General features: G+C 33.3%; 2 protein-coding genes and 1 non-coding gene across 8 annotated transcripts; 2 read left to right on the forward strand and 1 right to left on the reverse strand.

Moving 5' to 3' along the window:
* Nucleotides 1–679: 679 nt before the first annotated feature.
* LOC110782870 (non-functional NADPH-dependent codeinone reductase 2) lies at nt 680–10,245 on the forward strand. Of its 6 annotated transcripts, none has more exons than XR_008918647.1 (6): nt 680–1,203; nt 4,387–4,630; nt 5,361–5,540; nt 5,748–6,123; nt 6,338–6,545; nt 7,879–10,245. XR_008918647.1 is itself a non-coding variant. In XM_021987114.2 (4 exons), the coding sequence occupies exons 1-4, from the start codon at nt 803–805 to the stop codon at nt 5,970–5,972; spliced, it is 1,050 nt and encodes a 349-aa protein (XP_021842806.2). In that variant the 5' UTR covers nt 680–802; the 3' UTR covers nt 5,973–6,266. The 6 variants fall into 6 exon arrangements, 1 of the variants encoding a protein (XP_021842806.2); XR_008918648.1 differs by having other exon boundaries at nt 8,781–10,245; XR_008918649.1 differs by having other exon boundaries at nt 9,308–10,245.
* A 6,848-nt stretch (nt 10,246–17,093) lies between these two features.
* On the reverse strand, nt 17,094–19,560 carry LOC110782803 (non-functional NADPH-dependent codeinone reductase 2-like). Its single transcript, XM_021987052.2, has 4 exons — nt 19,096–19,560; nt 18,475–18,718; nt 18,192–18,371; nt 17,094–17,645 (listed from the first exon to the last, which is right to left on the reverse strand). The coding sequence occupies exons 1-4, from the start codon at nt 19,407–19,409 to the stop codon at nt 17,421–17,423; spliced, it is 963 nt and encodes a 320-aa protein (XP_021842744.2). The 5' UTR covers nt 19,410–19,560; the 3' UTR covers nt 17,094–17,420.
* A 3,209-nt stretch (nt 19,561–22,769) lies between these two features.
* TRNAL-CAA (transfer RNA leucine (anticodon CAA)) lies at nt 22,770–22,853 on the forward strand. Its single transcript has one exon. It is a non-coding gene; the product is annotated as a tRNA-Leu (tRNA).
* Nucleotides 22,854–23,562: the final 709 nt, after the last annotated feature.

The raw sequence follows: 23,562 nt of genomic DNA on the forward strand, positions 1-23,562 counted from the left end.
GTTAGAAGAATTAATCAACCCATTCAATATTGTAACTGCCCACTTATTCCACCCACTAATCATGTAACCACCCACTACTTCCATTATTTATTTTCTAGCCATTTTATGGCGGTTACAGTTTCCAGAAACTCTTAATATATATTTACCACTTCCGTTCTTCAAAATATACACACAGAAACTGTTAACTAAATTCCTCTCAATTATCTCATGTTCTGGGCAAATATTCTGGTCTCCAATCGAGTCTTGTGAGTGCACACAAGTCTTGATGTCGTGTTAACCCTGGAGGGCAACCGCAAGCGTTCTACTGCACCGGGGTAGCGCGGAATTGTCTTTTAGAGCAGTGGTTCGTCCACGACGCGACAATCGTTCTAATTCGGTCACCTCGTTCATCACGATATTGAGATAAGTTTATTCTAATTATATTCCAATTAAATTATTGTGGCAACATTATTCTTTTATCGTATTAAATCGCAACATGTACAATAGGTCTCAGGTTCAAATCCCCCGTCCCCATTTGTAATTTATATTGCCCTTGTGACTCATTTGCAAAAAAAAAAAAAAAAAAAAAAAAAAAATTGATATAGTGACAAGCCACACAAGACCCCACAAAAAAATATTTAAAACAGATCAAATCACACTAGAAATTACGGAGTAATAAAACTAGATCACATCAGACAAGTAGATTTTAAAGTTCACTCTGATAAAAAAAACTGACCCAAAAAAAAAAGGTTTGAAGTTTTAACGAGCCGCCTTTCAACTCATTTAGAAAATTAGATTAACCAAACGAAAACCCCCAAATTATATGATCAAAGTTGACCCACTAAAACCGCGACTAGTCCCCTTCGTAACACGGCCAAAGATGACAACCAACACGGCGGCGCCACCGAGTCAACTCCGAGTCCCAGAAATCCAACTCAGTCACGGAGGTCGAAGCATCCCCGTCATTGGCTTAGGTACTGCTGTGGATCCTCCGGTATCGGCAGAAGATATGAAGTCAGCGGTGGTGCGGGCCATCGAGGTGGGCTACCGGCACTTCGATACGGCCCACAAGTACAAATCGGAGCAGCCAATTGGTGACGCAGTCCAGGAGGCTTTGAGTTTGGGGCTCATTCAATCCAGAGATGAACTCTTTATTACTTCTAAGCTTTGGTGTGGTGATGCTCATCCAAATCTCGTTGTTCCTGGCCTCCAGAAATCCCTCGGGTAATCTCCTGTTAATCTTGCGTCATTATTGATTTTCATGTCGGCTCATTATTTCTTATACAGAGAGTCGACTCATTAATGGTTCAGTCTATGCAGACAGAATTCGGTTTGATGTTAGGTTATGATATCTAAATTTCAATATCACAAAATACCTATCAGCCAATAAAACGACAAAATAAAAAAAATAAAAATCAAGCACTAAAGACAAAGCACTAACAAAACACAACAATCAAATTTTGCCTTTTATTTGAAAAATGGCGTTTGTAAGTGAAAAATGGAAAAAACAAGCAATAAAGGATAAAGTACTAGAGGATAGAATACAACAATCAAATTGTGCTTTATGTGAAATTGGCATTTGTATGGCTTTTGTTTTTGAAAAATGTGCTTGTCTTTTCCGTATTTTGTCGTTTGGTTGGCCGATACTTCTTTGTTCTTAAATACTAGCAACGTTCGGTTTTTTTTACTCTGACTATTGTTGGTAATTTACATGTCGATCTTGTTAGATTCGTCTCAATATGTATTTTCAAAATATCAACTTTTTATAATTTTTACTTGAAGAGAATTTAAGATATTAACGTTTAAAATTGTGCATTGTCATGCGTGAAAGTGACCAACGCTGCAAGTATTTACAAACGGAGGAAGTATGTATTTTGTGACCAACGCTGCAAGTATTTACAAACGGAGGAAGTATGTATTTTGTAATACATCTCTGAGATTAGTCTCGCCGTTTTCGTTGACATTCACTCTAGTGGGTTTGGGGGATTTGTTTTACGAGGAAGAGGAAGTAAATTCCAATATTTGAGACGTATTATAAATTACATATCAGCCAACAAAACGACAATATAGGAAAAAAACAAGCACAAAAGGATAAACCACAACAATCAAATTGTGCTTTTTATGTGGAAAATGACGTTTGTTTTTAGAGTTTGTCTTTTTCCTATTTTGTTGGTGATATATATTTTGTAATGCATGCTGATATTGGCCTTCTCGTTCTATTTGTTTTACTAGCCTGGGTATTGGAGGAAAAGAAATGGAGATGATCCAAATTCGTAAAATTTTATTCTACGCGACATTTTTTTTAGTTTATCTTCATGTTCCTTATCGAGGGAAAGTTAATATTTTTGTCTGTTGGATGTTGACAGAAATATAATTAAGAACAACCTTCCTAAAGATTTAGTTTGGATAATGTGTCTCACTTAGAAAAATGCCACTTCATTTGGGCAACTTTCTTAAAGATTTAGTTTGGATTATAAGTGCTGGTTTGGTTGAACAAGAATTAAATTTTGATCGGAAGTTATATTTTGTAAATTACTTTGCTTTTGCGACTCTTGGGAATTGTCTTTACTTGTTTGGTTCAGACATTTATATCGAAGGGGAATTGACATGTTTCATGTCTGGTTGTCAGTCCTTGTTAAAATGATATCAAAGGACAGTATTTTCTAAGGGATTTGTTCTTTATTTCTAATGTTTTGTTGGAAGTTCTATTTCCCATTTCAGCGTCCTCCAATTATTTTTAGTGTCAATTAGACATCTAATCCAATTTAGCAATTTTCATGAAATTATAATATCCCCTGCCCATTATTGTTAGTCAACCAAACAAGCACTAGGTGTAGAAATGGAATTTGACCCAATGGTTTTTTGTTTAAGTATAGAAATATGGAGAAATTTAAAACTATATGGAAATCTTTAATTTTCACTAGCTTGGTTTGTCATTTGAAAATCCATAGAAATGGGGGGTTAAGTGTTACAGTGTGGGATAGATTGGATGTACTACAGTTAGTGTTTGAGTTGCTTAGACTGGGACAAATATGAAAAATACATGGGATGAAAATCAATTGATAGATTCAATGATTTACTCATATTTGCTCAATTTTATTTTCTGTTTATTCTTTTTTATTTGGTAAGTAGATTTAAATGATACATCCTAAGTTCTTATAAGGCATGGAAAAACCTACATGATACATCCTAAGTTCTTAAAAGGCATGGAAAAACCTACATGAAAAACCAAACAGGCAAACATACATGATAAATCCTAAGTTCTTAAAAGGCATGGAAAAATTACAACATTAAAAGAAACAAACACAAAGGCCTTAGAAAAGACTAATGTCATTACAACGTATCAAACCATGTTTGATCATACTCACTCTAGTTTTTACAAGTCTCTTAATCTCCTTAAGTACAAAATCTATACAATCAATTGTGTTATTCCAAAAAAAAAAACTGTTCTGCCACACTTTGTTTATAACAGCAGCTAGCGCAGCAACTATCACCTTCTTTCTGAACTAGAAGCCGTTATACAGTTATACACTTATACCTCTGCCTGCACCAAGTCATCATCTCATTGATAGTGCAGTTCCGGACCCCGATCCCCAGACATTCTATAATCTGGCTGTAACACTGATGAGCATAAATGTATTCCCCTAGCAGGTGCCTATTGAGTTTCTGGTTGGTTGCAGACCACATATAAGACATAGTTGAGAGTCACTGATGCCTAAACAACTTCTCCCTCGTTTGTAACCTACTTTGACCAGTTAGCCAAGATATAAAGCAGAGACTTGGAACCAAAAATCTGTTCCAAACAGTATACGCCCAAGGTCCACTATTCATCTCTCCATAAAACAGCTTATACACACCCTGTATCTTATAATTCTGGGTCATACTTCTCATATTTTCCGCTGGTTCTTACCAACCAAACATGGTAAATTTCGGAATTCCTTGTGTTTATTCAAGTTTATCAGACTTTTGTAGTGAAACCTTTTGCGAACCTTAACTCCCAATGGTGCAATGAGTCACTTTAGTTATTCCCAACTCATACTCCCTCCGTATTTTTTTAAGAGATACACTTGGTTGGGCACGGGTCTTAAGAAGAATAAAAGAAGTGGAGTTATGGTAGATATTTTAATAAGTAAGTACTATGGGGACCATGTCCTTTTGAACAAGTGGGGATGGGGGTGGGGTGGGTGTAGTTGTAAAATTATTTTTTTAATTGGATGGTGGGCCAAAAGGTGTAGTAGATATATTATTTAATTAGGTGGTGGGGTTGATAAGTTACCAAAAATGGCAAGTGTATCTCTTAAAAAAATACGGCCGGAAAAGGCAAGTGTATCTCTTAAAAAAATACGGAGGGAGTACCAAACAAGTTATTGAAAGACATGTTATTGAGCTTTGGGGGCGCTTTTGTAGGAATTTAAAGATGGAGTGGATTGACTTGTATTTGATACACTGGCCACTAAGCTGTCAACCTGGTAAAAATGATTTTCCAATAAAGGAGGATGATTTTCTTCCCATGGATTTTCAAGGTGTTTGGGCAGCTATGGAAGAGTGCAAGAAGCTTGGCCTTGCGAAATGCATTGGCGTTAGCAATTTTTCTTGTAAGAAACTCAATGATCTCTTGGCTATTGCTAAAATCCCACCAGCTGTTAATCAAGTAAGAATTTTCCTTTTTCCCTGTTAGCAACTTAGCACTTCATTCCTGATTGTTTCAAATAGTTGTTTCTTTCTTTCATTGGTTTCAAAGTAATGATTTATATTTGTAGCCTAGTTGTCTGTCACTAGTAAGTATTGAGTTTATGTTGTAGCAGGGCTAGGTCTATCTTTTCTTGGTGTTGCCAAATTTTACGACTCATTGATCTCCCAAAGTCATTGTATACTTGTAAACACATCAAAGGATGATTTAGGTTCTGAGTTTCTTTGGTAAGCACCACTTTGTTTTCAATCCTGACAAAATGAGAAGAAAAATAAAGTTGGATAAAGTACTTTTCATGAATTTTCTTCTGCTGATGCTTGTTGTATTACTTGAAATGCAACATTGTAACTTGTAAGGGTCTCTGGTTCTCTATGTGCATAACTTGTAGTAACTTTATAAGCTCAACATGTAAAATGCTCCTAAGTCCTGGATATCCCAACACACAATATATGCGTCCATTATTCAATAACAATGCACTGAAGGGCCTTAGTGCTACAAATAATTTTTTATGTATCTTATCATACACTTTATATCAGTACATTCCTAAGAGCCATTCTGAATTCAGAGAACAGAATGCAAAAAAGAACGAAGAAATATTGTTCAGAGCCTGTTTTTGATCTCATACTCTTTCAAAGTCAGATTATTACTTCGTATTGTCTAACCTAAAAGCATTGCAATTGGAATATGAAAGGTGGAGGTTAGCCCATTTTGGCAACAGAAGAAGTTGGTAGACTTGTGCAAACAAAATGGCATTCTGATAACAGCTTATTCTCCGTTAGGAGCCATAGGAACCTTCTACGGAAGCAACAGGATATTGGAGTCCGAAGTGCTTCAGGAAATAGCCAAGTCTAAAGGAAAGTCTATACCTCAGGTACTTGCCTTCTACACCTTATATCTGCTTACTCTTCAAATATTATACATGGCATGTAGTGTCTGTATATGCCTATGGCCAATTTGTGTGCCCTGTAATCTGTTCCGAAGTAAGTTGCTATTACATGGATTTGCCTAAAGCTATCTGAAGCTCACAATATACGTGCACTACGATCTAAAGTGTCAGTTTTATCTTTGGAAATGGCAGGTATGCTTGAGATGGGCATATGAGCAAGGAATCACTATAGTGGCAAAGAGTTTCAATAAAGAGAGAATGAAAGAAAACCTCATGATTTTTGACTGGGAGTTGACTGAAGAAGATCATGAAAAAATCAGGGGAATCCCTCAGAGCAGAGGGGTCACTGGTTGGCCTTATTTATCGAAGAAAGGGCCTTTTAAGACACTTGAAGAACTCTGGGATGGAGAGCTTTAATCATGATTCATGACGATGCTTTAAACATGGCGGCCTCAAATGCACCATGGTCGAGGATGCAAACCTCGTATGTTGAGAGATTTATTCCATTACAGTTGAGCTGAATAACCTCCCGTATGAGAAATTAAAAATTCCCAATGTATATCTCCTGGTGAGATTGTATTTCTTTTATATTTGCTGGAAAAATCTATTGCCTCATATCTGGAAGGATTTTGGAGCTGGTATGAAACCGCATGGGATAAAGAGGACTGTTGGAGTAACATTAATCCAATAATTCCTTTAAATTCTTAAAAATTGGAATGTTGATGGTTCATTGTTGGCCTGTTGGATGTCAAATTCAATAACGACTTTTCTGTGCATGTTAGCTGCTGGAATGGAAGCTAGGATAGAAGGAAGTTAAAGGACATGGAATTGGTCGTGTTGCGTTGAGTTTGTTCGTTATACATCTTTCAAGAATAATTCACTGAGAAATGTACCTCTCATTGTGGAATCCGGTGGCAATGCAATGGCTAAGGCGGGCGCTAGGAAAATATGGAAGTGTTGGCTAGCATGGTTTCGCTTCTTCTGAATATGGTGAGACTCCTGTACACCCTGTTTCTTAGTCTGTTCAATTCAACACTTCATGCTTCTCTTTCTTCTGTGTTGCTACTTTAGTTTATGCTTAAATAATACAGAGTACGGAGTACTTCTAATGCATAGAATTATATAGTGTAACACAAATTACTACTAGTAAAATAACTATGAGAAACCACTATAATCTACCCCGGCCATACCAAATTACCAATATACAGTCAGTTGAGAAGCTGACAGGTCTGAGAGCCATATTTGACAAAGACGAGTTTTAAGCATTTGATTTTATTGTAAAACTATAGACTATATTCTGTTAAGATAGCAAAGCTTTGAACTTGGCGATTTCGATACATCAAAGATTCAAAGCCTTAAAACATGGGCACGTCTGAACTCTGAAGTGTACCAGAGTGTTGCGCAGAGCATGTGTGGAGAAAATGTGAGAGACTGCCGGTGGAGATAAAAACACCTTTTGGTACACCGCTCTATTTTGTAGTTTTGAAATTTGTTTATCTTGTAGTAGTGTCAATTAACATTAGCTAGAAGGCCTAGAACCAACCTCATTTCCCCAATCTTACGCTAGTAGTTTCAGTCTGAGCTATGGCCCAATGCATTATGCCAAATTGAAAGACCCAGGCCCATGATCAGACCTGGAATTGTAGTCATCCAATGCTAAAATATTTGAAAAAGATTTCCAAATCAAGCTTACATAACACACAATACATGAAGAAGAAGTTAAATCCATTCATCCATGCCAAAATATTCATGTGAAATTGTTAAACATTCAACATTCTTACAGTTATAAGTCTTACAACCTAACAACTCAAATATAAACGGCTATTAACACCGATACATAGGAAAGAAACCCGTCTACATCATTGACTTGTTCGGCTTCCTCTACACGCAAAACAATCCAACACTCACATCCCAAATTTAAAGGGAAAAAAACCCAAATTAAACAAGAAACTAAGGGCTTGTTCGACACCATTTTTTGTTTACATTTTGCTGTATTTTATGAAAACTAAAAACAAAAATATGAAACCACAAAAACTAGTTTCTATTTTGTTGTTGCGTGTCTTCAAAATCAACATGATTGCTATAAGTATGCCTATTTTTTACTTTATCATGCAATCTAAATCATATTACTTCCAAAATTATAAAATCAAAAACTGATCACGGAACGTGCCCTAAGTCAATTAATTCCAACACCCAATAAAAGAACAAATAAATAAACTGTATAAGTATATATTCCTAGAACATTTCAAGCCAAAACACAACAACCCTCAAATTGAAAATAGAAAGTGTTTTTTTTTTTTTTTTTGGGTGTAACTACTTGTAGGAGGATCTGCGGAATTTCTGAACAACCCAAGAAATACTACCTGAAGTAGTATCCTTTGCCTTCCTCATTCCCTTAGAAACTGACTCCTTGGTCTTCTCCACTCCATTCGCGGATGCCTCCTTCGTCTTGTTGAAGCTTTCTCCGAATTTCTTCGACAACTTCTTCGTCATACTTTTTCCCGATTTAACACCATTGTTGTTGCTGTTTCCTTTGTTATTGAGAGAAGATGATTGATCTTCGTTGTTGGAATCCCATTGGTCCGCCCACGAGTTCGAATATGAACCATGCCCTGCCATTTTAAGTAAATTTACAACAACAACAAAAATATGAATGTATATGATTCTTGCGAGAAGTTTTTGATGATGAAATTAGTGTTAAATAAGATTGGAAAAATGGAGGGTTTGCTTGTCAAGGGAGTAAGGGATTGAATATTTGTCTTTAGCTGTCTAGACGTGGGAAGGTGTAGGCTGAAATGTTGAATGTATTTTCTTACCTGTCAAATTAAGAAAGGAGGAAAATAATAATAATTCGATTCTAATGTTTTTAATTTAAACTTTAAATAGAACACTTTTCTTAACAAAACAAAAAGTTAACATCGTTGATAAGATATTCTAGCAAATATTCTCATTTAAATTACGTAGGTATAGTAATATAGTTTTTTTCGTGGAAAAAGTGAGGCAGATATATTAATGTGCATATCATGATCCGGCAAAGATAGAATGTTTTAGGGGGAAATGTTCATAAAAACTAATTTAGAACTACCTCACATATCCTATCTCGCAATAAGATGAGTAATTGTATTATAGTTTTTTTTTTCATGAAAAAAGTTGGTTATTTTATGTATTCGTACAAACTAATTCAGAACTATTTTACGTATTGTATCTCACGAGTGTTCAATTTAGGTGGTTAATCGTCCCGAAACTATGTTTTAGTTCAGTTCGGTAACCGGAAGTTCCCGTTCGGCATTTTCATAAATTGTAACCGTATTGCATAAACATTATTGTTTGAATGATTAACCGTGTTATACTGTTATGATATGTTTTCTCAATTATTCATAAACCGCTATTCGGTTTCTTTTAAATATTTTTGATCGCTTTTACTTTATTTTTAAATATTATATTTACAAAAATAACATTTTGAAATTGAAAATCAGGTTAAGCCACAAATAAGTCCAGACAAGGGTTAAAATCACCCTAAGTTCATCAAAGTTCACACAAAATTTGAAAAACTATGAAGCACTTACAAATTGGAGTACTATTGAAGTAACTTATTGCTCTAGCACAAACAAAAAGTGAGAAAATGGGAAAAAGGAATGGGCCTAGAGCCCAATTACTAGTATTGTCTTTGTTTTGTGTAAAAAGAAGGTGAAAAAACTGTCATGGTGGCTTTTATAAGGATTTTGATGAGGGTGGAAATGACTTTTATCCAGGGCTTGGTTTGCTATGGAGTAAGGCTGCCTTGTAGAGAAATGGAAGAGAAGAAAAGGGGCACTATGATATTTTCCCCGAAACTTTTAACTTAAAAACATCAATTCATGTTTAACGTTAATGTCACGGTATCACTTAACATCAAAGTACAATGCTACCATTGGTAAACAAAAAAACAGAAGCGATAACATCAGTAAAAGTCAATATCATAGTTGTACTATTGAGAATTTCGCTTTAATAAATGGATGAAAGTCATATGAGTAATTAAAATGGGTCATCCAAGTCTAAGAAGAGGCGACATTCAATTGAAGTTAGGAAGGGCTCACTATTTACTTCTTCTCATAATGTTTCACCGTTATTTAGCAATTAACTAAGATCTTTGTTTCTTGATGTAAAGAAATAGAAAATAAATCAGATTTTGGATGCTTGAGATGAGATAGAGAAAATAGATATTGAAAGAAGATTACGTAGTGACTGATAGAAATTTGAGGACGCACGCGGAAGTTTCGATGGACCCGAATAATATAACAAAATTGTATTTTATATCTTGATTACATTAATAGGAATTGTACAACAATATTTGCGAGATCCTATGTCTCCCACTTATATTTTTGGTAGAACTCTTGTGTCTACCCTCACTCGTATTTTTTGCAGGAGCTCTTTTGATTGGCTCACCTCTCAACTTATGCATACAACATATTTATAGTTAGTATATCTTAGTTTCTAGATTTTTCTATACTTGTCATTTATCTAGATTCTTCTTAACTAGATATTTCTTAAGTAAATTCTAGACATTATTTAGCTATATTTTTCTACACACTTTACTAGTAGATTTTTGTATAGTACATTCTAGATTTAGATTTTTCTAGATTAACATCTTAACAGTGACACTACTAGTTAACTAGTTATATACATTTGGTGGGTTGCTTTTACGTTGAAATTTCAATCCGATCCAACCCATTTAACTAAACTGGTTACGTTTGATCGACCCATTTAGTAAAACAAGTTGAAAATTTGACCCAATCCTTTATTATGATTGGATCAGCTTTTAGTCTTTTAGTGGCTCTACTATTATTAGGAATCTCTCACACCACAAACTAATAGGTCTCCAACATTCTTCTTCAAATAATAAAATCATCTCTATTATACTTGGATTACTAAAATACCCTCCACACTTATAAAATAGAGAATACAACTAGTATAATACCCGTGCGATGCACGATTTATAATCTAAACATAAATTTATATGAAACTTGGTAGACAATTATTATCAAAATAGATCTTATAGCTACTCTGTATTCTCCAAATTAGAATTAATGATGGATAAATTTATTATTGCTCATTCGGTGTCTTATTTATTAAAATAGTTAAAACAAATAAGGGTACACAAATAAATTTATTTTCTTTCTTATTCACCTCTTGTGTCAAGCATAAACTTAATTATCTCATCCACCCTGGGATTCGATAGTAATACCTAGTTATTACTCGCAGAGTCGGCCATTAAATTCATTACCCGACCACTTAACACCTAACTACACTATTTACTTTATTCAGTCAGAGATAACTTTGAGGCGAGGTGAGGCCTGCACACCCATACCCGCCTATAATTTTCATCTCCATCCACGACATAAACGATACCCACCACTTCCAATCCCAGAGGTACAAAATAAACTTTATCCCCCTCTTCATGACCCCCCCTCCAATGTATCCATCCCCGCCTCAAACGCACCCCTAGACTCAATGTTTTTGGTAAGATAGTTTTGAATTTCAAAACTTATTGAGTTTTTGACAATTCCTTAGTCTGATTAGAGTAATTAAATAAATAAATAAAATATTATACTAAGTTAGTAGTAACTTTTTTATATTATTCATAATCAATTAGATGAAGGATTAGCAAGGCAGGTGGGTCCAATCTAAAATTTATCCTTGTCCCGTCTCCCACGACGAATACAGTTTTTAACTCCATCATCCACCAAACTTTCCGCCATCCCCGTCCACTTGAGGAGGATGCACGGGGATCTCCCAAAAAATATGCCTCATTGACAATCTGACATCACTATATATATTCGATCAATAATCCTTTCCTTAACCAACTTTTAAATATATGGCAAAAATATTACGATAATAACAATGTGGAAAATTTTGTTTTTCAAATTTAAGATTAAGTATAGGCTAGGACCCGTCATAAGAAAAATATGGCTAGGGGTCTCATTTTGTTAATTAAAATTGGGCAATAAAATATTCGAGACAACCTTGTAAAATATATTTAATCAAGATTTAAGATTTGTTATATATGCATATCCGGATTCATTATATGACACTAATTCTTAAAAATATGATAGCATTGTAATAATTTAATTGATAGTACATGTTCAACTATTATAAGATTTTCGGTTATCAGAAAGTGCATGCAAAGATTCATTGGATTTCAAATAATAAACGATCAAAGATAAACATTCGTTATACATATCCGTATCTAGCATATGACATAATTTCTAAATAAAAATTGATACCGCATCCAGTACTTTACAATTAGTCATTATTTATGTTATAAGCTAGAGAGGCAAATCATAGAGCGATATTTGTCATATCCACATCGATTTGGCTTCCGTTTGGTATAGTACAAAGTATATAGATATGGATATGGAGTATAAGTTTTAATTAAGAAATTTATTGGTCATAAGTAAATAGTACTTCGTAGTATAATCAATTATTACCATAAGTAATTAGAAGCTAGATTGTAGGTAAAATAAATACGAAGTATATTATTATTTTATCATATGATTTTTATTTATATTATAAGAGAGGCACATCAGACAACATTATTTTTTCAGGTCCACATCGATTTGTCACTATTTTAGTATTACGTATACAAAAGTTGTTAAAAAATGTTTAAATTATCATTCAATTGTTTAGCCTAAAATATATAAAGGAGCTTTTTTAAGTAGAGAGTAACGTGTGTTAGTTGCACATTGATTTTCTTATTTACTACTTCTACCATGCTTTTGGATAATGCAATTTTATTTTCACGGTTGTTAATAAGTAACTTCAACTGTTAATATCTTAAATTATCAAATAAGTAAAAATTATTTTTAAAAAATGGTAATATTGTGTAAGTATTTAGACAAATCCAATAAAAATGTTAGGGGGTACATGACTATGTTCATCATAAAGTATTAATAATCACACACAATAAAAAAAAAAGTAGAGGTGATGTGTGAATATAATAGATAGTATTAAAATCAAAGAGTTGCATCTAAAAATTGAGGAACTAAGTAGTAGAATAGTAGGTGGATTAGATTACGCAAGTTTTCTTCATGTTTAACAAAGTTACATTTTTTTTTAAAAAAATAGTAAAATATTACTATCAATGGCTTTGATAATATCGAATTTAGTTGCTAAATATACTACGTATAAAATTATACAACCAATTGCGGTTTTCAAATTTAGTTGTTAAAATATTATAGAGTACTATAGTAATTTTTTTAATACACTCTTATTCATACATACTTGATTGATTTTCTGATTTATTTGTATTCTAATTATCCAATATCTGTATATTGCTTTTAAAGTTTTATAAAAATCCTAGGTACTAAGTATATATATATAATGGATTAGTTTTTTTATATATAAAAAGATAACCTTATATTGGTCATATTTGTTAGCAAAGTACATAAAGTATACTCCGTAATTTACAAAATATTCTCCATGTGTAGAATGTTTTTTTTTTCCAGGAAAATAGAATCAATTTTTTTATGAGGGGCAAGTTAGTTCAATCAAGGTTGAACCTCACTTCGATCGCCTTACGCTGTTTAAAATAATTACAGAATCAAATATTTAATTTTTTATATATTTTTTTATTTCTATAAGAGAGGCAAATCAGATAGTGATATTTATCAGCTCCACATTGATTTCCTCTCTTTTAATATAGTATATAGGTAACCCAATATTGATATATTTGGTCAAAATCCACCTTACCTTTGAGCTAAATTTTGATAATTTTGACATAAATTTATTATTAAAAATAATTTTACTATTAACCATAATATTGATAAAAAAAAAATTTAAATATGACCACATTTTTAGGATGTGATGATTGTTTCCAAGTCAATTAAATCAAAATCCGCACCATGCATCACCAAGGTGTGATGCACGATTTACATGTCAAAATTTTAATTTTGCTCGAAATTTTATATATAAGTGATATTGCAACACTTCACATTAACATTTAATAATAATTTTTTGTTGCAAAAATATTATAATAAAAATATTTTTACTAAGTAAAAGAAATGTCAAAATCATAAAGTAAAATTGTGATAATTTAACTTCTTATCCACCAATAATAATTCAATTGAGCTAGTTATTGTTGAAACATTGTAATTCGTTTGTTTTAAAACCTCACATTCGTTTCCTTTAATTTCCATGATGATGTAACGGGTATCATAGTGCATGTTATAATAGCTAATTTTGACTCTGGTGATTTGATCGTAAATGATAGGAGTAAGCCATAATATGACATGTTATTATATATGTACTTTAATATGGAATATATTGTATAAAGGCGTGAGAATTGCACAGAATAGCACATACTCCCTCTGTTCTTGAATGTTAGTCCCCTTTTTTATTGAGATCTTTTTTATTAGTTATTTTTGGAGTCTTAATTTCCTTATTTATTCAACATTTATCCATTTTATACCCTTATAAATATCCAAATCGCTCACTTGTTTACTCTCAATTAAAATTTATCCCCATTAAACCCCTTAATTCTTTCTACCCTACACACATTTGTTAGATTCTATTGAAATACCAGATTTCAATAGTATTTTTTGTTGGAATGTTTTCAATTACAAAAGGGACTAACACTCAAGAATAAAGGGATACATATTTTTGTGGAAAACATTGAATAAAGATTGTAATGAAATGAAACACTTATTAGAATGATAATTGTAAAAAGTAGCACATAATATTGCATTCCATAATTTTGTGGAAAATATTGTAATGCATATGACATCTTGCATGATGACAAATGGTTATAATATGCACTCAAATTTACTAACAAACACGTTTTGCGAAATATTTTTTGAAAAAAATTGTATTCGTATTAGAGATATGCATGTTAAAGAAAAGTAATTATAGTAGATATACTATAATTATGTTAGGTAGTCAATGTAAATATATAAAGATAATAAAATAAAATTGTGTTCGATAATCACATATAAATTATAAACATAGTAATAATATGTAAGAATAATGTTAGGTGTGACTCGTGAGATTGAAATAGAATTATGCCAGGATACATAGATCTTGATGTATTTTAATGAGTACTCCGTAATAAGTATATATGAAATAAAAAAGTCAAAAATATCTTTTACAATAGTTACTTAATTAATACGTACTTGTGCTTCACGTTTTATTTCGTTTTTTTTTTGGAACTAATTCACGTTTTACATAAAGTTACAATGATATATGATTTATTAAATGAGTAGTAATAAAGTTAAAGATATTATATGAGTATTTTCCGCAGCTTGATCAAGTTATGATATTATTCCATATATGTCTTAGAGAGTATTTTTAACTAAAAGAGAGGCGAATCAATGAGTGACACTTGTCATCACCACATTGATTTCCTCTCTTTTAGTATATTATATAGATGACAACATATCCAATAGGAAATGTCCAAGAAGCATTTTAATCAATCTAGCCCCTTAAATAAATTCTTACCATTTTAATCAATCTGTTTATATGCGTTCGGCTTTATCTAACTTATATGTTTCTTATATTCGCACGCATCGCATTTATATTATATTCTTTTTACATGTTATTCCAGGTTTAAATATAGTAACACAAATATGTTTCTTATATTCCTCGCATCGCGCGTGCATATAAAACTATTGTTAAAATAAGCAAGGGCAGGAGCCGGGGGTTGGTAGAGGTCTGGTCCCCGCAGTCCAGCTACGGAGCCCAATTGATCTTCTTACCCAACGTCCCAACCCCGACCCTCAACGGCCCTATAAACATATCTCTAACCTTTAAAATACTCACATTTTGAACACTATGCTTAGTAATAGTGTTTTGAGTCACAAATACATGAAATCCACTATTCCTAAGGAAATTTTTTGCATCCCTTCCCTTTGCAAGCTTTATAATGCTTGTTCAATCAACCAAGGTTCAAACCTTGTTGCTTACATATTTCCACATTTATTTTTTTTACTTTCTCTCTTTTCTGTTTTCTGATTCCTAAGAAATTAATTTATTTCTCCTAATTTATTTCATTCCTTTCTCCTCTGGTTTTCCTTTCCTTTTTCCTTTTGCCTCTGCTTCTCCGCTCGTTTATTCGTCTTACCCTTACTCCGTTTTTGCTTTTGTGCAGCGTCGCTCGTTTATTTGTTTTCAGATTTTTTAGTTTTTGTTATTTAGTGCTTTTTATTTTTCCTGTTTCTTATCCCATGTTAAAAATAAAAAATAAAAAAATAAAAAATAAATAAATAAAACGTTACTTATGCATGGTTGTGGTACTCACTAATTAATGTTACATTAGTATTGGCATACAAAAAATCTTACACGCATAAGATGTACAATAAAGTTATTGTATACCGGGATCATTTTTACTCATTGTTTTTGTATGAAATAACTTTTAACATGTTTTGATTATGAAAAAAATTGTGGAAAAACATTTTAAAAGGTTAAATAGTTATGGCTCCTACACTTCTTAGCCTAGAATTAACACGGTTGCTATACGCAACCTTCAATTACTTTGGCGCACCCCTGTAAAAAATCAGAAATACCCTTTTTAATTCTTTGGTTTCTGTATGAAATAGTTAACTATATTTTGTTCAATCTGTATGAAATAGTTAACTCTATTTTGTTCAATCTGTACGAAATAGTTAGTTCCACTATGTTCAATCTATACGAAATAGCTAATTCTGTTTTGTTCAATATGTACAAAATGGAAGTGTATATTTCATATAAGTTACATGAAGTGACTCGAAAAAAACCGAAAAAAACGGATATTACCTCAATTCCAAGGTCTTCCAATTCAAAAAAAATCGTCCATGTCAATCCAAATACGTATTCTAATTTTATCACATACACGTTACACTAAAAAAATTCAAGTTTACGTGAATAAAATTAACATGGAAAAGGTTGAGAGAAAACAATAAAAGTGGGGGTTAGGGTTTTTTTTTCCAGAATGAAACAAATGAAAGAAAAAAGGGTTGCGTTAAGTAAAATCATGCTGCATTTAGCAACCCCCAGAATTAAACCCTTAAGTATTTGCACGTACGTAATATGCTTATGGCTCCTACACTTCTTGCCAACAGAATTAGTTTCTGTTGCAATAGTATAGAAGGTGGGAATGTAGTCCCATTACCTAAAGGTTTTTGAAGGGAACAAGCTCGTAGTGCGGTGTTCTCAACAAATACCCCTTAAATATTTTGTAACATGAACATAACTACTCTTGTACATATTATGACTCGGGAACTATACCGAGTTCTTTAGGTTCTGCTTTGCAATGCTGATTTCAGGAATATGTAATGCTGTTTTTCTAGCATGACCTCCTATAATGTACTATCTAGCTTGCATTAACCTGCTATTTGAACAGATCAAGCACCCGATATTGGAATACAAAATGCTATCCCTTGTAGTTGTTTTTGGACTACCTAATTCCCTCGATTTTACTTATACGCTAATTAATTCTACGAACTAATTCCGATATCTTGGGGGACCGCGCGCGTTAGCGCGCCGTCCCACAACTAGTTACAAAAATACGAACAACATCGCACACACAAATAGTAAAAGTACAACGCGCACGGTCCCACAACTAGTTACAAAAATACGAACAACATCTCACACACAAATAGTAAAAGTACTGGCCTAATGTATGGTTTCAAAGGAAATCTTATAAAACTTACACTCATTAATTTGTACTACGCAGGTCGTAAGATTTGATCCCACGACCCGTGCATACTAGCTATCGGCCAGGGCAAGAACAATTCTTTGCCAAAGTGCAAACTAATTAAAAAGATTCAAGTAAATTAAACTATAGTATAGCTTGTTATTGCTTCTTCAATTCAATTCATAAATGTGGCTTTTTCACATACACATTCATCATTCAAATTAGACCTCTCCATCCCAAAGCTCCTCAATAATTGCAAAAGGACCAAACTTTGACGTGTAATCTAATCCTCTACACACTCTAAATTGAGGAATTTTTCTGATCTGCTCATGATCCTCATCACTCAATTCCCAATCAAATATGTTGAGGTTTTGTTTCATCCTCTCCTCGTTGAAGCTCTTCACTACCACTGCGATCCCTTGCTCCACTGCCCACCTCAAACATACCTACATTATCACATAACTAGTTACAAATAATTTAACCTTGAAAGAAAACGATTTTAAGTTGGTACACTGTTTGAATTAGTTGTCACATTGTCCCAAAAACACGCTTAACATCTTCCCCTCATTTAAGCAAGGAAAGGTGTCTAACATTTTTAGAACGTAACGTACTACTATAATATAATATAATATAATATAATATAATATATGTGACTGTTAATTCCAGATATATAATTTGGTCGAGTAGAATATAGGAGTTGAGTTCATTTTCGATGGTGCCAAAGATCCATTTGTTCTTTTGGCTGTGGGATGTAATGGATTAAATCAAAATGGCTTTTAAAACCTATTCGCTTTCTTTCCATGATGTAGAAGATGGTCTTCCGATTGTCGTCCCGTTATCGCTTTTGGGTCAATTGGAAACAACTTCTCTGCAATTGCAGGGGTAAGGTTGCGTACACCAGATCTCCCTTACCTCGCTTCTCGCGGAAGTCTTTTTAAGACAATGGGGTAATGATAATGATAATGATGAGGATATCAGAGTTGATTTAGTACCTGAGCTACAGATTTACACCTACGATTGGCAATTTCTTTCAAGGTATCCGATTCCATGACGTTCTTGCTACCGTAGAATGTCCCTATAGCACCTAAGGGAGCGTAAGCCGTCACAACAACGCCATTAGCTTTGCAGAATTCAATCATCTCCTTTTGTTGCCATGTTGGATTTACCTCAACCTTTGACATTCAAAATTCTATGCAATGAGATTTCATTATTAATTATCATAAATACTTAATTTTGGTGTTTCGAATAATTGGGTTAAGTTAAGAGTTTAATTACTTGATTAACAGCAGGAGGGATGGTAGCAAAGGATAGTACATGCGCCAACTTCTTGCGAGAAAAGTTGCTGACTCCAATAGACTTTGCTAATCCAAGCTTCTTGCATTCTTCCATTGCTTCCCAAACTGATTTGTAATCCATGGCCATGAAATCTTCCTCCTTTATCGGGTACTCGTACACCCCCGGCTTAGAGCTCACCGGCCAGTGTACAAGATAAAGATCAACATATTCCATGTTCAGCTTCCTAATTCAAGAAAAAAGGGTGCATTTTTTCAATCTTTAGTAGGCATTTCATCCAACTTACAACAACCAATGTTAATAGAAAAGGAAACCTATTAACTTATAATAATGTGTACGGATAGTTTTACAACGAAAACAATTTCTTGGCAGCCACTTAAAAGCCGTTGTAACTTTTGATAACTCAAAACAAAGATATGACATGAAGTTAGTCACTTAGTCGTGATACTGGACATGACGTAATGTACTATATTTTTCATTTCAATTTCAACAAGAATTAGACATCGTATTAGTCACGTTTATCAACTTCATCACTAATTTACTAGCATTTGTAACAGGCGCGCTATCGTGCCTAAAAGTAACAAATTTTGAAAAACAATGTACCTTAGAGTTGCTTGTAACGCGGGGACCACGCGGTCCCCGTGTGCATCACTACACCATAGTTTAGAGGTGATGAACAGATCGCCACGAGATGTGATCAAATCTTCCTTAAGCGCTTGAGCAATGGCTTCCCCGAGAGGTTCCTCCGTGTAGTATAGGCAAGCGGTGTCAAAATGGCGGTAACCGGCTTTTATGGCGGTGAGGACGGCGGTTTTGGTAATCTCGGATGCAACTGGTGGGTCGGGTGCGGTGCCGAATCCCAACACGGGTATGCTCCCTCCGTTGTGGCTTAACTGAATTCTTGGTACATGTGACATTGTATTCGTAGGAATTGGTGGGAAAAGTTGATATTATAATTATTTTTGTTTGGTGAAAAAAAAAGGAGCACAGAAAATGTGCACTTATAATTTTGGTGGACGGTCTTTCTCAATTGATGTAAATTTTGTGACGAAATTCCAGGATCATGTTAAAACTGTGGTTATATAGTTTTTTTTTTTGTTTTTGGTTGGTGCAAATGTTAAAACTGTGGATTGTTTTTAGTAGATTCCATTATTACTCATTTATTACCATATCAAATGTAGTAGTTCCTTGTAACATTTGTTTTTTCTATTTTTCGTGTCTAGGTTTTTTTCTTTTTTTAAAATTGGGTTGTGACGTATGTGAATTATGAAGTATCAGCTATTTTAGGTATTGGAAATTTGAAGAAACATGTGTCACTTCACAATAAGAAGAGTAGATCAAACCAAATTAAAATTCCACAAACGTATATGGTTGTTTTGGCACACAGACTAAGAATTTTTTTTGCTTAAAAGGGCGGTATTTACAACAAAGAGACCTGTTTTTTCGGCTCTCTTTGATCTTATATGTTGTAGCTAGCTTAGTCTTATAGTAACAATTAAAATTGATCAATTTATTAATAAAATTTTAATCAAATAAAGGCATTCTCTATCAAAACTGAAATTGTTGAGAACATTTTGCACTTTGGAATCCCTCATTCCCTCGCGCATAATATACATCATTTTCGTAGAGAAGTTCTATTTTGTTATAGCTACAAGGATCATTTCATCGTACTTATATTTGAAAGATTGTTACGATGACTTATTGTAATCCCGAATATTTCGTACCTGAAACTTCTTAAAAAACCTTTGTCGTAACCAATAGGCTAAAACCTCATTAGTATATAAACCAAAAATCGTCCAAAGCTACATCTATACTAATATATTAAAAGGCGTTCTTAACAACGTATACGTGACACGTATACTATACCCATCTTTATCAGGCCACATCACCATTAATCAGTACAATGACATATCATTGACAACACCAATTGAGGTTGGCATGAGTGGTTAAGGGTCTCTTGCTCCTTAACCAAGGTCTCGGGTTCGAGCCTTGGGAATGGAAAAAATCTCAACTGGGAGGGATGCTGCCCATCGAGGTACCCATGCAAACTCCCACGGGAGATTACCTCGCCGAAGGCGGTGGGAACTCCTCGTAGTAGAACCAAAAAAAAAAACATATCATTGACAACCAAAAATCATGTAACAAGGATCGAACACTTGACCTCTTTGTTAAAAGTCATACTTCTTACCATCTTAACTAAGCATAACTTATGTTACATCTTTCCATACAAACATATATGTTCTTTTTACAATAAATAATAAAATTAAATGAAAGTGAATGCAAAAAATAGAATGAATAATTACTTAATTTATAAATGTACAGTTATTACTTTCCTATCTTAAGCCACAAAACAAAATTCGGGGTAATAGAATGTAATAATGAGTAAGAGGGGAAACACTAACGGAGGTTGAGTATTTTATCAACTAATGTGAACAAAAGGATACGACTTTGTTTTAATTTTTGGATATGGGGTTTTAGATTAAGAAAGTTGTACGTTGATCGACAACTAATCTTGTGTCACCACCGTAATTCGATGACGACACCATCTATATGGGCATATATTTGCAAAATAGAAAACCCGAATAAAAGTCAAAACCCGGGGGCAACGCCCGGGCCACACACTAGTTACTATTTAATAACAGGGAGATTGTAAGCCATGTGTCGTTATTTTGTTGTCAGTTTTAATAATCAACATAATTACTATATATATGTATGACTATTTTTTAATTTATGATTCAATCCAAATCATATGACTTACAAAACAAAACAAAAAAAACGGAAAACCGACAAAAATACCGGACGAGCTCAAAGATGTTTGATTTGTTTTTAGACTTAAGAGGCGTCCTTCTATTTTAGAATACTTAAGATTGAAATTAAACCTTGCTTTATATTGGTGTTGTTATAAGGTAAACGCTGCCATGTATCAATCAAGATCGACCTATCGAGTATTTTCATAAATGGGGTCGTGTAGACATTCTAAATGTTGCATGCATATGTCTTAAGTATTGTAAATTAGATGGACTTCTCACAAGTCTCATGATTTTTACGCTTCTATTCAAAGGGATTTCTACGTACAATTTGTTTGTGTTGATTTCATTATATTCTTCTGCGGTGATAATACTTGTTTTTTCAATCATACCATCCTTAGTTGACATATGTTGTTCCAATAACAAGCCTCCATTCCGCTCAAAGTTTTTAGCTTTTTGTATCATCTCCTTTCTCCTTTTTGCTACAATCAAAAGCCAATATCCGCCTAGCACAAGAAGTATAGATCCCAAACCTATTTGATGAATTATTTGTGGTATAGTGAAGTAATATTATTTAGTTGATTGTCTTAGATGTGATCCTTATTGGATAGTTGATATACTACTTTGGTCCTATACTCCATCACTTAGACCTTAACAAGAGTTATTTTTATAAAGATTTTTTAATTTTTTTTTAATAAGAGTTAGTGGCAGTGTGGCTTGAATATTATTATCATCAACGTAATCTTTTATACGGAGTAGTACATCATGATATAGGTAGCAAGCTCCTGCACAAATACTGACTCCTATTCGACTCCTATTCTAACGTAGTACTAGGACTTTAACACTACCATTCTACATCTAACGTATTCGACACATATTAGGAACTATGTATTTCCTAATGTATCTTAATATCCCCTTAAAATGAAGTATGTAAATCTTGAATGTTTATCTTACCAAGAAAAACTTCAAATTGCGTCTTTCCTAACGCCTTCGTAAAAACCTTCATTAATTGCATCTCGTATAAAATGACAGTCTACCTCAAGATGTTTTGTCCTTTCATAAAATATCGAATTTTATGCAATGTGAAGTGCTGACCGACTATCACAAAACACACTCATAAATCAATGTCGTCACTTTAGTTATAACATTTTTTTATGGGGTAAAATGAAAAGAATAATAAGAGTTGGTACTTAAGAGATAGCGCATTTTTATAAATTTAGGCTTTCCCCTTTTGATGCACCTTATTAAGTTAGTATTTTATATAATAATATTTCTTATAAACATATTAGAAGGAAAAAACACTATAATCGAAGTTAGTTTCTGAACATTTGAGAAAAATCAAATTTTATCCATTATTCTTAAATGGGAGACACATATATCATGCTTCGCATCCCCGTAATGGTATTAGATAAACCAGGAGGCTGGATTAGTCATCGACTCATCATCATCAATTCATCATTGCCACGTGTTCAAAATCTTTCATTTAGTGGCCCACTATATATTAACAAGAATCATACAATTAACAAAAACGTCAGGATGGCCGAGTGGTCTAAGGCGCCAGACTCAAGTTCTGGTCTTCGTAAGAGGGCGTGGGTTCAAATCCCACTTCTGACATAATTTTTCCAATTTTTTTTCCCTCCCTTTTTGAGTCCCTATACTTACTCACATAATCATTTTACTATCATAAATTATTCACCCACTATTTCACTTTTATCTTATTTTAATAAATTTAATTCACTTTCCTAAAACTATATATCAGTCAAAGTGTATCTCTTTTTAAAATACGGAGAAAGTGTTAAAGAATTCTGTAAATACTACTCCCTCCGTCTCTTTTTGAGATTTTTTTTTGGTAATTATCTTCGATGTAATCATTAGCATGCATATTAAAGAATTATATGTAAATAAATACTACTCCCTCTGTCTCTTTTTGTTCTTTATATTTGGTAGTTTTCACGCTTTTTAACGACTAACTAGTATTTGGGCTCGGGCGGTGCTCCGAATTATTATGTAAATAACAATTAATTATTATATGCTTAAATAAAATTATGTTTAAATATTTTCACAATATAATTTTCTGTATTATATTAAAATTAATTTTGCAAAGATAACACATAAAAGGTCATAACGTACTCAATTGGATTCTAATGTTGAAACAGGAGGTCACATGTTCAAATCTTATGAAACCATATTTCTCATTTTTGTTATATAAATACTACTCCTCCCGTCTCTTTTTGTTTTTTACGTTTGGTAATTTTCACACTTTTTAACAATTAACTAGTATTTGGGCTCGGGCTATGCCCCAAATTATTATGTAAATACCAAT

Source organism: Spinacia oleracea, chromosome 1 (assembly GCF_020520425.1).
Source record: "Spinacia oleracea cultivar Varoflay chromosome 1, BTI_SOV_V1, whole genome shotgun sequence".
Lineage (NCBI taxonomy): Eukaryota > Viridiplantae > Streptophyta > Magnoliopsida > Caryophyllales > Amaranthaceae > Spinacia > Spinacia oleracea.